Genomic DNA, 16588 nt, shown 5'->3' with positions numbered 1-16588 from the left:
CCTGAGCAGGGAGCCCAGTGCAGGACTCTATACCAGGACTCTGGAATCATGACCTGAGCTGAAGGCAGATGCTTAACTGACTGAGCCACCCAGGCACCCCGAAGTAGACTTTAGAGCAAGGAAAATTGTTATGGATAAAGAGGGACATTACATAATAATAAAGGGGTCAAATCTTCAAGAAGATGTTAAGGACATCTTCCTCAACATGTATGCACCTAGCAGCACATTGTCAAAATACATGAAGCAGAAAGTTGTAGAACTGCAAGGAGAAATAGACCAATCCACTATTGTAGTTGGGAGACTTCAACACCCTGCTATTCATAATAGACAAATCCAACAGTTAGAAGATCAATAAGGACATAGTTGAGCCAAACAGGTCAATCAGTTAACTAGATCTAATTGACATTTATAGATTGTTTTGGTGGGGGAGGGAGGGAGAGATGAAGAGGTAGAACACAAGAGGTTTTAGAGCAGTGTAACTATACATGTTGTTTATACTTTTGACAAAACTTATAGAATGTACAACAAGAATGAACCATAATGTAAACTATAGACTTTGGTTAATAATGATGTGTCAGTATTGATTTGTCCTTTGTAACAAAGTACCACACTGATGTGGATATTGATGGTAGGGAAAGCTGTATGTGCATGGGTGGAGGGATTATGGGTATGTGGTAACTCTACTTTTTGGTTAGTTTTGCTGTGTAAAGTTTCTTAGTTAAAAATGAGAACAAGTGCATCTGGAACCTAGTAATTTCTAAAGGTGTTTTCTGGTTTATTTTTCAGAGAGGTTGCCATTTTTATTGAAAAACCCGAGGCAGAAGTGTGTGTCATTGAAGCATTCATATTAGGTGATAATATGGAATCACTTTGCTCTGATATATGAAGTTTACATTGTATGGAAGTATGTATTTCACTAAATACCATTTATCTGTGTTTGTTTTAAGCACTGGGCCTTTGTTTGAAATACCACTCTAATAAACTAGAAGTTTAATGGAAAAAGCTATGTTTTGTCTACCAGCAAATAATAGGAATTCTCTGTGGTTTAATCTTTAGTGCCAACTGTAAATACTCTTGCTTTCAAGCAGGAAGAAGAGATTAATGATTGTATGTAAGTATTAAAATAATAGACTGCTTTAGGACTAAAATGCTTTGGGGTTGATTAATATCAAAGTTTCCAATTTTCAAATATTAGCCTTTTAATTTTATTTACTTAAATAAGTAATATACTTGATAATGAGCAGTTTATTAAAAAAGGGCATCATTCAGTTCAGTTGATTATTTATTATTTGTTTATTATTTTATTTTTTGATTTAATTTAACTTTAAAGATTTATTTATTTATTTTAGAAAGAGAGCATGAGCAGGAGGAGCAGAGAAGGAGGGATAGAGAATCTCAAGCAGACTCTGCACTGAGCCTGATGTAGGGCTCAGTCTCATGACCCTGAGATCATGACCTGAGCCAAAACCAAGAGTCAGATGCTTAACTGACTGTGCCACCCAGGCGCCCCTTTTATTTATTTATTAAAACAATAGCAGTCATTTATTTAGCTAATGAATCTGAACTTTAGGCAGAACTCAGAGGGGAAGGCTCTTTTCATAAGGTGTTTACTCAACTGGAGGCTGTCTGATCCACTTCCCAAAATGCATCATTAACTGGCTATTTGGTGCTGGCTATTGGCTGGAAGCTTAGTGATAGACTGAGGGCTGGAGGCCAGAGTCCTTATGAGATAGTCTGTATGAGCTCCTTATAGCTTAGTACCTGGGTTCTATGAGCAAACCTCTTACAAGGGACAAAATGGAAGTTGCCAGTTTCTTAAAACCTGAGCCTGAAAATTGACACAGCATCATTCTGCCATGATCTTTTTTTTTTTTTTTTTAAAGATTTTATTTATTTATTTTTTAGAGAGCGAGCGAGAGAGAAACAGCATGAGAGGGGAGAGGGTCAGAGGGAGAAGCAGGCTCCCCGCTGAGCCGGGAGCCCGATGTGGGACTCGATCCCAGGACCCTGGGATCATGACCTGAGCCGAAGGCAGACGCTTAACCATCTGAGCCACCCAGGCGCCCTCTGCCATGATCTTTTTTGAACTTTTTTTTTAAAGGACTTTAATTTTTATAGTAGTTTCAGGTTCACAGCAAAATTGAGCAGAAAGTATAGATTTTCCATCTGCCCCTGTCCCCACATATGCACAGCCTCCCCAACAATCAATATCCTGCACCAGAGTGGTAAATTTGTTATAGTGGATGAAGCAACGTCACCCAAAGTCCATAGTTTACATTAGGGTTCACTCTTGCTGTTGTACATTTAATGGATTTTGGCAAATACATAATGATGTGTATCTACCATTACATTATCATATAGAATAGTTTCACTGCCCTAAAAATCCTGTGTTCTGTTTATCCCTTTCTTTCCCCCCAACCCCTGGCAACCATGATCTTTTTACTGTTAGAACTTTATAATTTTGCCTTTTCCAGAATGTCATATACAGTTGATCCTTGAACAACAAGGGTTTAAACTGTATGGGTCTACTTACTGTGGGTAACGCAGATTTTGTACAGTACTGTAAATGTGTTTGCTCTTCCTTAGAATTTTCTTAATAGCATTTTCTTTTCTCTGCCTTACTTTATTGTAAGAATATGGTATATAGTACATATAACATACAAAATATGTGTTAATTGTTTATGTTACTGGGAAGGTAAGGCTTCCAGTCAGCTTTAGGCTATTAGTAGTTAAGTTTTTAGGGAATCAAAAGTTATATGTGGATTTTTGATTGTGCTGGGGGTGTCAGTGCCCCAACCCCTGTGTTATCGAGGGGTCAACTTTAGTTGGAATTGTCGTGACATTTGGACAAGCAGTCACACAGCCCGTGTTCTAGGGATTGGGATATAGACTCTTAACTTTCATTTGGAGAGGGGTCAAGAATATTGTAGCCAAGTTTTAAAATTGTCACATTCTATATTTCTATATTGTAAATAAGGAAACCCAGGTGCAACAAGACTAAAAGATTTTCCTGCAGTCAAATGAGTAGTCAAGACCAGGTTTTTTGGGAGTCCAGATTCACTCATTCATCATATCTTTACTGATCACCTACTATGTGATCAGTCACTAGCTAGGACCCAGTCACTATGCTAGGACCTAGAGATTAAAGATAAACAAGTGGGGCAAGGTCTGTGCCCTCTAGAAGTGCTCACATGTTAGAGTGAGGTATGGGCCTGGCAGTTCCCCTACATTGTGATAAATACCACTAATTTACTATGCAGCCTACAAAGTAACATCTGTGTTAAAGCCTGAAAATAAGGTAGTGTCAACAAAAGGGGTTGAAGGAACAGCAACTAAGATGTTCTAGGCAGAAGGAACAACATAGGCAAAGATCCAGAGGATAGTGAAAGAACAGCAGTTTTATGAGCTAAAATGAGTTCAGTATGGATGGAGGGAGATGGAGTGGGTGGAAGATTGTAAGAGGTAGGGGAAGATGAAGAGACACAAAGCTAGAGAGGTAGAGGAGGTACCTGTTTATGATTCACCTTGTAAACCATATTGAAGAATTAGAACTGAAATCTGGAAGCTAGAGAAGTCTTTACGGGTTTTTTTTTTTAAGATTTTATTTATTTTGACACAGAGAGAGACCCAGCGAGAGAAGGAACACAAGCAGGGGGAGTGGGAGAGGGAGAAGCAGGCTTCCCATAGAGCAGGGAGCCCGATGTGGGGCTAGATCCCAGGATCCTGGGATCATGACCTGAGCCAAAGGCAGACGCTTAACGCCTGAGCCACCCAGGCGCCCCCAGGTTTTTTTTTAAATTAAGCTTTTTATTTAGAGATAATTATAGATTCATATGCAGCTGTAAGAAATAGTAGAAAAAGATATCCTTGTACACTTGAGCACTTCTCCCAATGGCAACCTCTTGTAAAACTGTAGTACTTTCTGGGGCACCTGAGTGAGTCAGTTGGTTAAGCATCTGCCTTCAGCTCAGGTCATGATCCCAGCGTCCTGGGATCAAAGCCCCACATCAGGCTCCCTGCTCAGCGGGGAGTCTGCTTCTCCCTCTCTCTCTGACCCTCCCCCTGCTCATGCTCTCGCTTGGTCTCTCTCAAATGAATAAATAAAAAATCTAAAAGAAAACCCACTATAGTAATAAATTGACATTGATTCAGTCAGGATGTAGAACTTTCCATTACCAGTAGGATCCCTCATGTTGAAGTTTTATAGCTATATTCATTTTCCTCCCACCCATCCTCACCCCTTCCTTTATTTTCAAACAACCGATAATCAATTTATTAAAATAATTGATAATACCTGCAGTGGTGACTTCAACCTTAACTCCTGGTTAAATACTGATGGAAGTAATCGGTTTAACAGTTTCAGAAGGACTGTGGGAGTCAGTGAGTCCCTTATGGATCCTCATCTTAAAAAAAAAAAAAATCATCTTAGATTCTCCAGCCTAAGGAGTTTTTCTTATACTGATTCTGAGTCCTAGTAGGCATCTGAACTGGTTCTTTTTTTCTTTGAGCATATACCTTATCCAGAGATTTTACACTGTGACTGGTTAAGGTAATTCTAATTTGGTGTGTCAACACCTCCAGTTCCACAGATGTCTTTCTAGTATTTTTTCAAAACCATAGCTGTGATGTGGCTTCCTGACCAACTTGTTCCTGGGCAAGCGTGAACAGTGGTGAGTCAGAAGCAGGAGACTGTGGACCTGATCTCTCCTGTAGCTGTGACCATGTCTTTCTCAAAGCCCTCACTCCCTTTTTAACCCCTGACAACCACTAATCTGTTTTCCATTTCTGTAATTTTATCCTTTCAAAAATATTATATACATGGAATAATACAGTGTATAACCTTTTCTGATTGGCGTTTTTCATTCAGCGTAATTCTCTGGGAATTCATGCAGGTTGTGATAACAATGGTCCAGTTCCTTTTTATTGCAGATAAGTATTCCATGGTATGGATGTATCATAGTTTATCTAACCATTTACCTGTTGAAGGACATCTGGCTTATTTCTAATTTTGGGGTATTACAAATAAGGCTGTGGGAAATATTTGTGTATTAAAGCTTTTTCTGTGGACCCAAGTCCTCCTTTCTATAGGATAAATTCACAGAAATGATATTGCTAGGTCATATGGTAATTGTATGTTTCATTTCTTTAGTAAATTGACAGACTTTTTCACTGTGTGTGTACCATTTTACATTCCCACAAGCAATGTATGAGTGATCGAATTTCTCTATATCCCTGGCAGCATTTGGTCTTGTCACTGTTTTTAAATTGTAACCATTCTAATTCATTGTGGTTTTATTTATTTTATTTAAATATTATTTTAAAAAAATAATCTCTACACTCAATATGGGGCTCAAACTCATGACCCTGAGATCAAGAGTCAAATGCTTTACCAACTTGAGCCAGCCAGGTGTCCCTCATTGTGGTTTTAATTCACATTTTTCTGATGGGTAATGATGTTGGACATTTTTCATGTACTTATTTGCCATTTATATGTCCACTCTGGTCAAATGTTTCTCATCTTTTGTCCAGTTTCTAATGGGATTATTTATTTTTTAATGTTAAATTTGAAAGTTCTTTATATATTTTAGATATTAGTCCTTTGTCAAATATTTGTTTTGAAATTTTTTCTCCCAGTTTGTAGGCTGTCTTTTCCTCCCTTCAGTGTTTTTTTTGCACAGGACAAAGTTAATTTTGATAAGGTCGAATATAGTAGTTTTTCCTTTTATGGATCATGCTTTGGTGTTGAATCTAGGACCTCTTTGCCTAGTTCTACGTAGATATCAAAGATTGTCTTCTATTAAAAAAAAAATCTATGGTTTTGTATTATATCTAAGCCCATGATCTATTTTAAGTTAGTTTTTATATAAGTTAGGAAATTTCTGTTGAGGTTCCTTTTTTTTTTAACTTAAGTATATCTACTTACTTAACTACCTTTTGTTGAAAAGGCTGCCTTTCTTTTCTCCATTTAATTGCTTTTGTACCTTTGTCAAAAATCAGTTGTTCATGTTTGTGTGGGTCTGTTTTTGTGTTATTCTATTCCATTAGCTTATGTCTCCTCTCCGCTGTACATACTACAGTCTTGATTATTGTAGCTACATCTTAAGTCTTGAAATGAGGAAGACTGATTTCTCCCACTTTATTGTTTTTGTTTTCAAAAGTTGTTTTTATCTATTCTGTTTCCTTTGGCTTTCCATATAAATTTTAGAATAATTTTGTGTATATATACAAAATTTCTTGCTAGGATTTTGATAGGAATTATATATATATATACACACATATATATAATTATCAGTCTGTTTCTTTTCTCTGAAGTAGCCATGAATAACTTGGCGTGGGTTTACTTCTCCTCTCTCCTACTACCTTTTTGTGTTTATTTGAAATTTCAGTTTCAGATTTATAGTTATTAATTTTTAACATAAAAATTGTTTTTGGATCATCATGTTCCAGTCAAGTATATCTTTAGCATAATGCTGATCTATGTTGACTAGGAGACCAGCAGTTTCTCTAAGCTGTCTACCGTCAGTGACATAATGTGGCTTCACTCAGTGATTATATTCTAGCAGCAGCAGTTTTGCCAAAAATAATAATATGATGGTTTACATTTTTATTTTTTATTCAAATTCTCCCTTTCCTCTGATTTCATAGCCTAAATTACCTTTGGCTCAGAGTCCCTTGCTTAGCAAGGCTAGATTAGGCAAACAAATCATCACTTTGGGATTATTTTTTATCTTTATCTAGAAGTTTATGGTTTGTGATATACATGAGAGGATTTTGTAAAGAGGTTGGTAACTTTAAATAATTCTAGACTTTATGTTGATCTGCAGCATTTATTATTTTTGGCTTAAAAAGTTGTTGTTAAGGTTGTGAGTGCTTTTTAGAACATGAATTCTAGGGCGCCTGGGTGGCTTAGTTGGTTAAGCGACTGCCTTTGGCTCAGGTCATGATCCTGGAGTCCCAGGATCGAGTCCCGCATCAGGCTCCCTGCTCAGCAGGGAGTCTGCTTTTCCCTCTGACCCTCCCCCCTCTCATGTGCTCTCTCTCTCATTCTCTCTCAAATAAATAAATAAAATCTAAAAAAAAAAAAAAAAAGAACATGAATTCTAGGGGTTGTGTTAGATGCTATAATTGCAGAGATAATGTAGACCCTGCCCTCACAGATTAGAATCTGTTGGGTGAAATAGACTTGTAAACAGATAATTCCGTTACATTGAGGTAAGTGTGATGACAGAGATATTAGGGCATTTCTGGAATAGAAAGGGGCCCTTACCTTTTTAGGGGAGGAGGAATATTGGAGAAGCCATGCTTGAAATGAGTCTTGAATGGTAAATAGGAGTTAATCTGGTGAAGGACATTTAATCTGGTGGAAGTTAATGTGATGGAAGGACATTTCAAGCAGTTAGAATAATGGACAAAGACACATAGAAAGAAGTAGCGTGTTAGGATTTCTCGTAGGGGAATTTCAAATAGGTTAGTGCTGTGTGAATGACAAGTGAGGAAAGCAGGAAGCTGTAAGATATGAGGCAGTGGTTCTCAAACCTATTATATCCATTGTTTCCTTTCTATAGTAAATATTTTCTCTCTTTTTTAAGATTTTATTTATTTACTTATTTGAGAGAGAGAGAACGAGCGGAAGGGGAGAGGGAGAAGCAGACTTGCCACTGAGCAGAGAGCCCGATGCAGGACTCGATCCTAAGACCCTGGCATCATGACCTGAGCCAAAGGCAGACGCTTAACCTACTGAGCCACCCAGGCACACTATAGTAAATATTTTCTAATCCCCCTTTATTTATTCTTAAATAGAATTTATGTATAATTATAATTCATATATAATAAAATTAACATGCATAATTTCTAACAAATCAACATCATGACATAAATCTAATATAGTCAATTTATAATAAAATAATTTGAAATAATGTATTTTAAAATGTAAATATTCAAGCATTACTGCATTAGAACATATAGTGAATCAAACATATACTTGTACCTATATGTAGAATCCCTGTGAATGTGCAACAATAAACACAGACATATAGATATATTGATAATTCAGATATTTTAACTGGTATTGCCATTGGTAATGAGATTTTCCAAAATGTTCGACAACTGTTTGTAAAGTTCTGACCAAACTAAAGTACAAATTATATTACTTTCATTCCTATAAAATTTGGTATTTATTAAAATTGCAAAATATTTTTTATGAAAAAAAATTAATTTCTAGGTTCGGGTAATTATAAACAGGTTTTTCCACATAATGTTAGATGGGACGTTACCAAGTCATGTGGGGCATGAGTCAGTTTGTTTTGTGGAATGTTCTTGAGCAGGGATTGGTAAACTACATCCCAGAGCCACACTGCCTATTTTTGTATAGCTCATGAGCTAAGAATCTTAGGTTTGTATATTTTCAGAGTTGGACCAAAAAAAAAAAAAAAAGAGGAATATATAATAACAACTTTACAGAAAGTTTGTCAACTCATTTTCTTGAGCATTGTAGGATGCCTAGCATTCCTAGGTCCTGCTCACTAGATGCCAGTAAGCACTGCAATCACTATGAAACCAAACACAGCTCCAACATTTTTCAAGTTACTTCGGAGGGCAGTACTACCTTGTTGAGGACCACTACCCTAGATGATCAGTTTTCAATATTTTATTCCTCTGTGACACACTTAACAGTAATATGCATGATTTATTCTGATGTAGGTTTCTTGTGTTTGTAATTTTCTTTTTTTCTTCTATTCAAGGAAACAGTTAAAATGAGGCAAGAATTGTTAATATAAAGTTAACCTTGAAAACCCTCCCAATTTATGTTGTTAAAAATAAATTTTACAAACTTTAATTCTTTTACTACTAATAATAACATTATTTGTAACATAACTTACACAGGAATTTTTACAATTGATAACCACTATAGCAGGTAATAGCCAACTGTTGGAAACCTTAACACAGGGAAATGATAGTATCCTATTGTCATTTTATTAATTTTTTTTCTTTTTAAAAGATTTTTAGAGATAGAGAAAGAGTGCGAGGAAGAGCAGAGGGAAGGGACAAGCAGGCTCTGTGCTGAGTGCCGAGCCCAAAGTGAGGCTTGTTCTTAGAACCCTGAGACAATGACCTGAGCCAAAATCAAGAGTCGGAGGCTTAACCGACTGAGTACCCAGGTGCCCTGACATTTAGATTACTTTGGTGGGGTATAGAAGATAAGAGTTGAGGAGGTACAAGGTAGAAGCCTAGTTTAGGTACAAGAGAGTGATTGCTCTCAAGTACTCAATACTGGGTAGTAGGGACAGAGCAGAAGGGACACATTATTAGAGAATTATTTCAGATACAAGAATCAGTAGAAGTTGATGAACAAAATGTTGTAGGCTTAGTTCTTAACCTTTGTTGCTCATTAGAATCATTTGGGAAGCTTTTAAACAATGCCACTGCCTAGGCCCTGTTTTAGAATTTTTAGAAATCAGAATTTCTGGGATAGAGTCTGGGCATTGATATTTTAAAAATGTACCTCATGGGGCGCCTGGGTGTATAGCTGGTTAAGCATCAGACTCCTGGTTTCAGCTCAGGTCATGAACTGAGGGTCATGGAATTGAACCCCCACATGGGGGCTCCGTGCTCAGTGTGGAGTCTGCTTAAGACTCTTCTTTCCTCTTCCTCTGCTCCTCCCCCTGCTCACTCGAGTTCTCTCTCTCTCAAAATAAGTAAATCTTAAAAAAAAAAAAAAAAAGTACCTCATTATTCTAATGTGCAGCCAGTGTTGAAAACCACTAATTCAAGTTGTGGAGGAGGGGGCAAGAATCCGGAATAAGTGAGTACCAGGCTGCCAGCTGAGGCTCCTGGTGGATAGAGGTGGCATGCCTTGAACAGTGTCTATTCCATGGTAGCTATTCAAATATTTCTTGAATAAATGAAAATTGATGACTTTGGACTTGAACCACAATCAGTTCCTTATTTAATTTCTGATTATTCTAAATTTGGATGAATTGATCCCAGTTCAATATATTATTGACTGGGACTCAACCAAAATAAATTGTTACAGGTGAGGTTATATCAAAATAGATACCTTCATATGATTTGAGGAAAAGTATGATATGAATCATCTACGTTGTGATGTGATATTGTGAAGCAAAGTGCTAGTAGAAATAATTTGACTTAATTATAGTATATTATACAAGTTGATGTTTCTGTTGAGTGGCTTAGAGAATTTGGGTGTTTATGATGATGTTTATTTGAATTATACTGTGAAATATCTTTATCAAACGTTGTTACATTTATCATATAGTTTTTTTTTTTTACATTAATTGAAGAATGAAAGGCAGTATGTTTGTCTGTCAGCCCCGTCCTACTTCCTCTACCTATACTATGCTTGTATACTGTCTTCACACTCATTGTTCTCAGTGCTACTGCCCAAGTTTAGTCAGAACGGTTGGTTCTAAATGATAGGAATATAGCTTAAACTATCTTGAATAGTAAATCAAATTTTTTGGTACCTGAAGGTGGAAAGGATGCTGAGATAGCATACGGAATTCAAGGAAGGTTTACAGGAACCAGGGCCTTGGGGATTATAGAGCAGGGATATCACTCCTTTAGAACCCACTCTCAACTCTGCTTGGCTTCATTCTTTTTATTGCAATCAGGCCTTTGCCAAAAGATCAAAGAGAGCAGTCTGCATCCTAGCCTCATGTTTTTCTGATACCATGACCCCAAGAGGCAAGACCATTTCTTTTCCTGCTCTAAATTAGGAGATTGATTTGGATCAGCTGTTGTGTCCAGAGAAAGGAGGATAACTATGATTTGTCTGGTTTGGAGCTCATGCCAACCCCAATGACCAGGGGAGGATAAGGAAATACCAAAGAAGAGGCAAGGAAAATCTTGTCTTGAGACCAGATCATTAACAGTCACTGTCCTCTCGAAGGCACCATTGCCACAGACCTTTGATGATTTTCCACTTCAGTTTATGTAGCAGCTTACTGTTCTCAAAACAGCAATGGCGGGGCGCCTGGATGGCTCAGTCGGTTAAGCGTCTGCCTTGGGCTCAGGTCATGATCCTGGAATCCCAGGATCGAGCCCCATGTCGGGCTCCCTGCTCAGTGGGGAGTCTGCTTCTCCCTCTTCCTCTGCTCCTCCTCTACTCGAGCTCACTCTCTCTCACTTACTCTCTCTCTCAAATAAATAAATAAAATAATTAAAAACAGCAATGGCAATTTAATAGTCATTCAAAATATGATCTGTAGTTAAGAAGCTATCTTTTTCTATTTACTTACCAAATTCAAATTTATTTTTTTTTCTGTCATTATAGTCTATTGCATCTGCAGACATGGATTTCAACCAGCTGGAGGCATTCTTGACCGCTCAAACCAAAAAGCAAGGTGGGATCACATCTGACCAAGCTGCTGTCATTTCCAAATTCTGGAAAAGCCACAAGACAAAAATTCGAGAGAGCCTAATGAACCAGAGCCGTTGGGACAGTGGGCTTCGGGGCCTGAGTTGGAGAATTGACGGCAAGTCGCAGTCAAGGCATTCAGCTCAAATTCACACCCCTGTTGCTATAATGGAGCTGGAAATAGGGAAAAGTGGACAGGTAAATCAAACTTTAATTTCCTTTTGTAAACTATATTTCTCATTACATGTTAGCTATATATTCAGATTGATTTTATGTAACAGTCTTCTTTGCAGAGATAATAAGAATAATAGGAAAAGACCCTGTTTCCTAGAATCCCTTTTCAGATATGGAATCATCTGAAAATTTGGATATTCCCAGTTTTGGATAGAATCTGGAAACCAGCCTCATGGTCCTGGCAGTTACCTCAGAAGTACAAAATGGGTCATTGAGGTGATTGCACAGAAGTTGGCTACTACTCCATTTTGGTTAGATCTCAGAATTCTTGGCATTTGGTCAGAATCTTTAAAGCAATGATAGAGATGCTAAATAAAGAGCAGAAATTGAGATTAAACAACACAGAACAAAACTGTCTCACCCAGTCATCTTTTTTGGCAGTGTATCTTAATTACAGTATTTGTTCCTAAAGACCCTAAGTGTGCTATCTCTATCCTTGAGCCCACAAATAATTTTTAATTTGATCTTGATTATTTACAAAACAGTCCTCTTTTTCTTGCAGTTTCCATCGTCATTATAGCAGATGATTTTGGCATCTACATTGTTTTTCTTGAAGTCATTCAGTTTGTGCTTCAGATGACTGCCATATCAGACTTTTAATGACCTGGTGTATGCCTTTTGAGAAAAAAAGAAAAAAGCAGCAACCCATAATTGGGAAGAGAAAACCCAGATCACTGAATTAGCTAACTAGATTTATTTTCAGATAAATAATCAAATAAGTGCTTCTGTTACATCCTATAATAGAAATTTATTTTTTTTCTACAGATGAGAGCATTTTTTTAGCTGTCAGTTTCCCTTACATATTCCTTTCTTAAGTTTCTTAGGATTTTTCAGTGTTTGTAGTTCCATAATAACACTAATTTTAATTTAAAAGGTAATTCCTTTAAAAAATAATTCTTTTTCAAAATACATTTGGAGAATCTTTTATACAGTTATTGTAAAATAGTGCTATTGCCTTTTTTGACTTTGGTTTGTCTGACCCTAAAGTCCATTCTCTTAACCGTCATATATGGCCTTCCTCCTACTGTTCCTAGATCAAAAATCTGACAGATTACAAAGGTGTGTTATGTGATAAGTATACTTGGATATCTAAGTTTCACTAGCCATTTATATAGGCTATTCATTTTTTATTTGGTAGTAGTGATTATTTCATTTTGTCTTTAAGTTTTTATAATTTGGGTAGGAATATGAAAACATGCATATCTATTTTAAGATATTCCTAGAAAGCTGTTATAATACTTCTTTAACTTGAGCAGGGTTGCCTGGGTGGCTCAGTCGGTTAAGTGTCTGCCTTCGGCTCAGGTCATGATACCTGGGTCCTGGGATCGAGCCCCGCGTTGGGCTCCCTGCTCAGCAGAGAGCCTGCTTCTCTTTCTTCCTCTGCTGCCCGCCCCCCCCCTTGCTTGTGTGCTTGCTCTCTCTCTCTCTGTCAGATAAATAAAATAAAATTTTTAATAAAAAAATACTTTAACTTGATATTTTCCTATTATTTCTTAAACTGCCTTTTGATTTTAGTAACTTATATCATCTGGATTTATTGGGTATCACCACAGGGATTTTTTAAATCTACTTGAAAATCTTTAAAGTTTTTTCTTTGATCTTGTTACCCAAAGTGGCATTCAACTGTCTGTTTTTTTAAGTGTAGAATGATTTTGCCAACAGTAAATCTAAACCTCACTACAAATAATGTTGGCTAGCTTCAGGGATATTTTGTGATCAATTAGAACGAGTTGGTAAATTTTTTTTTAAGTGGCCAGATAGTTTGTGCTTGACAACCGTATAGTTTCTGTCATAAGTACTCAACTTTGTTGTTGTAGCTCAAAAGCAGCAACAGACAATATGTAAATAAATGGACATTGATGTTTCTAGAAAGTTTACCTATCACAGTGTAATCAACAGATCTTAGAAGTCAGAGAGTCCTTAAGCACTTACCTGGTGAATTACACAGGTGAAGTAGTCTATCCCCATTTTCTAGAGAAGGTATCTGAGATAGATATGATTTCCTTTAGACAGAGGTACTATGTGGTAAAATGAAAACTAAAATGGAAATCACTAAATTGATTTTTTTTCCCAAAAACCATTGATACCAACGTCTAGGAGTCAAAAAAACATGTTCATAATAAAATAAGGTAGTCGACAGCATTGATACTGAAATTGCTCTTTAACCCACAAAATCCTTTGACTGCAAATATATTCTTAAGAAAAGTTGTAAAGAAAAAAGTAAACAATAATACAACGTAGGCTGGCAATAAAACATACAGCCCAAATCCTACAGGAAATGTTTTTGTGAGACCTGGATCCTTGGTTAGTACTTCTGTCAGCCTCTAAGTAAATATTATTTATGAAGTACTCCACTATATCAAATTTCCAGTTTTTAGAACATCTATAGGCAACAAAGTCAAAGTTATTTTCATATGTAGACATTGAATGAACTTGTGAGAGAATTAATGATTCTAAGATACTGAGAGGTTGCTTCCAAGAAGAATGACCAACTTTTTTGAACTCTGTGTGTGTGCATATGTGTGTATTGATATACCCCAAAGTAACTAAATTACTGTCTTCAGTTTATGTCATTTTAAATCAGTTGTTCTCAATGATAGCTGCACATAAGAATCGCTTGTGGGGCTTTAAAATTTTTCATGCTTAGGACGATGTTGAGACCAATTAAATAAGAATCTGTGGGGATGGGACCTGGGTATCAGTATTCGTTAAAGTTAGTGATTCCAATATTCATCCAGAGTTGAGAACCACTGTATTAAAGGTAGCCAAACAATGTGAAGTGTAAATAGAGCTTGGTATCAAATTTTTACAGTGAGAATTCAATATACGTTGGCATAGTACTTCTAGTTACCATAATGTATGGGGTGCTTGGGGACTCTCTTCAGGAACTAGATGTGGTAGTGGTGGGTTTTTTGTCTTCCCTTCTCTATTTAAATTGCTTTCTCCTGCTAGTTTGTGTTACTTCTTTCTTTAGTCCAAAAACTACATTTGGTGATCAGTGACCAAGTACAGGCACTGGCTTTTTTCTATTAACACAATATAATAAACTTTTGGAAGATGAGGAAGCCGAAGTAATAGAGAAGTAACTAAAGCAGTATACATTTATGGAAATCTACAGAGCTAGAGAAAATGAGTTTGAACTAGTGAACTAATTACTTTTCTTAGAATGTTTTTCTCCAACAGAAATAAAAAATTTTGCAAGAATAAAACATGAATTCAATGGTGAAAGAACATAGAACACTTTGAGGTGAACATTTCATGTACAAAGAAAAGAACAAGTGCTTTACTTGTACAGTTGAGATCCTATCATATTTGGGCATCAATCACTGAGGGTCCCCAAGCCTTGAGGACTATTGGAATCTGGTATGTGTCTTTAGAAAAGTTTTGTTATTTAATATACTTATTAACTCCATGTTGTTTTCTTCTGGAATGTAATTATCATAGAATGTCTTCTTTTTTAAATAGTAACTTTTGGGGGGATAATTTATATGTTTAGTGAAGTCTCATTTATGGTTATTTCTTTTTTAAAGATTGAATTTTGGTATTTTATAAAGATGTGTTGGTTTTTCCTTTGTGACTTTTTTTTTTAGAATTTATTTATTTTTGTTAGTAATCTCAACACCCAACATGGGGCTCGAACTCACAACCCTGAGATCAAGATTTACATGCTCTTCTGACTGAGCCAGCTAAGCACCCCTTTTTTGTGACTTCTTGTTTTTCAAGACCAATAAAACATTTTGTGAGGAAACATTTAGCCACAACCTCAGTGCTGAACCGTTTAGTGACAAATTGTTCCTCTTATCTTCCACCAAATTGTTCTTTCGTATACATTTTGAAGTGCCCTGCCTGTAGAGATCAGCAATACAAAGCTCTGTTTCTTTTTGCCTTTCTAGAAATGGCTAATGTTACTGCCTTTTCTAGACTAGGATTTAGTGTACCAAGCACTCCTCTAGGTTTGGGTCTGTTTTCAGCAGACGTAGGGAAGACAGCCTCCCCTCCCCTGCCCTTCAGTCTGCTTCATAACAAGTCCTTTGCTTCTTCTGTCACTCTCCCTGGGGATGGCCCACTGTTCTTTCTCTACAGTCTGGGCAGACTGACTGGTGATAGCAAGAGTAGTGTCAGTGAAGCAGCCCACACAGCTGGAGAAAGAATTTTCAGTGGGAGAGTCTAGGCGATTCTCTGGCTTCTCCACACATTCATCCCAGCACAGCTCCAAGATGTGATACACCTGTGCAGTGAACTGCATGCACCTTTTGTTGTTTGGCTGCCACCAGGTGCTGCAACTCTGCTTCATGTGCCTCACCCAGGTCTGCCATTATCCTTCTCGAGCTTGGGTGATTAATAACCAGTTTATTATTATTATTAACAGCTGAGCTCTGTTATACCACTGTAGCTTCACCAGCTTGAGCAATGCCACCACAACTCCCTGGTTTGTGTCATAGGAAAAGAAGCAAAGATTAAAACACATACACATTCTCTGACACTCTTTCTCACTTACATAAACATGTATGTACATACATAGGTTTTATGTGTGTGTGTATAAATATATGGAGAAATAAAAGGATAGGGGCACCTGGGTGGCTCAGTCAGGCATCCAACTCTTGATTTCGGTTCAGGTCATGATCTCGGGGTCATGGGATCAAACCCCACTTGGGGCTCTGTGCTTGGTGTGGAGTCTGCTTGAGATTCTCTCCCGCTTTCCCTGCTCACACTCAAAACATACATACGTACATACATACATAAAATCTTTTTTAAAAATGAAATATAAGGATAGAATATAGAGAATAAATAAAATGCCATTGTTTTTATCAATGCTCAGTCACCATTTTAAGATCATATTGCCTTACTCCAAATACCTACCAAGGGGAGCTTAGATATCTCATTTGGTTAGATAAGCTGTAGTGGTTGGCCTATTTCTGGTAATTCTTATATTTAAGCTTGTTTTCACTTTTAACGATATAATAAAGGATAACTTCC

The 16588-nt window shown here is 36.9% G+C and overlaps 1 protein-coding gene and 1 pseudogene across 2 annotated transcripts in view; one reads left to right on the top strand and one right to left on the bottom strand.

The window, feature by feature from the left end:
* The window catches only part of COMMD1 (copper metabolism domain containing 1), a 181189-nt gene that overhangs the window by 79926 nt on the left and 84675 nt on the right, over positions 1–16588 (top strand). Inside the window, exons 1-2 of one of the 2 annotated variants that reach the window (XM_035001463.1) lie at positions 590–904; positions 11294–11575. In XM_035001463.1, coding sequence (XP_034857354.1) covers positions 899–904; positions 11294–11575 — 288 coding nt within the window. In that variant the 5' untranslated portion in view covers positions 590–898. Of the gene's footprint in view, positions 1–589; positions 905–11293; positions 11576–16588 lie in introns of those variants that run through there. The other variant, XM_035001462.1, reaches the window with a different exon arrangement.
* LOC118007489 lies at positions 15579–15927 on the bottom strand (annotated as a pseudogene).

The sequence above is a fragment of the Mirounga leonina genome, unplaced genomic scaffold, assembly GCF_011800145.1.
Source record: "Mirounga leonina isolate KUSES-001 unplaced genomic scaffold, KU_Mleo_1.0 Mir_125, whole genome shotgun sequence".
NCBI classification, from domain to species: domain Eukaryota; kingdom Metazoa; phylum Chordata; class Mammalia; order Carnivora; family Phocidae; genus Mirounga; species Mirounga leonina.
The sequence above is the reverse complement of the archived record's forward strand: the minus strand, read 5'-3'. Positions and strand labels throughout refer to the sequence as shown.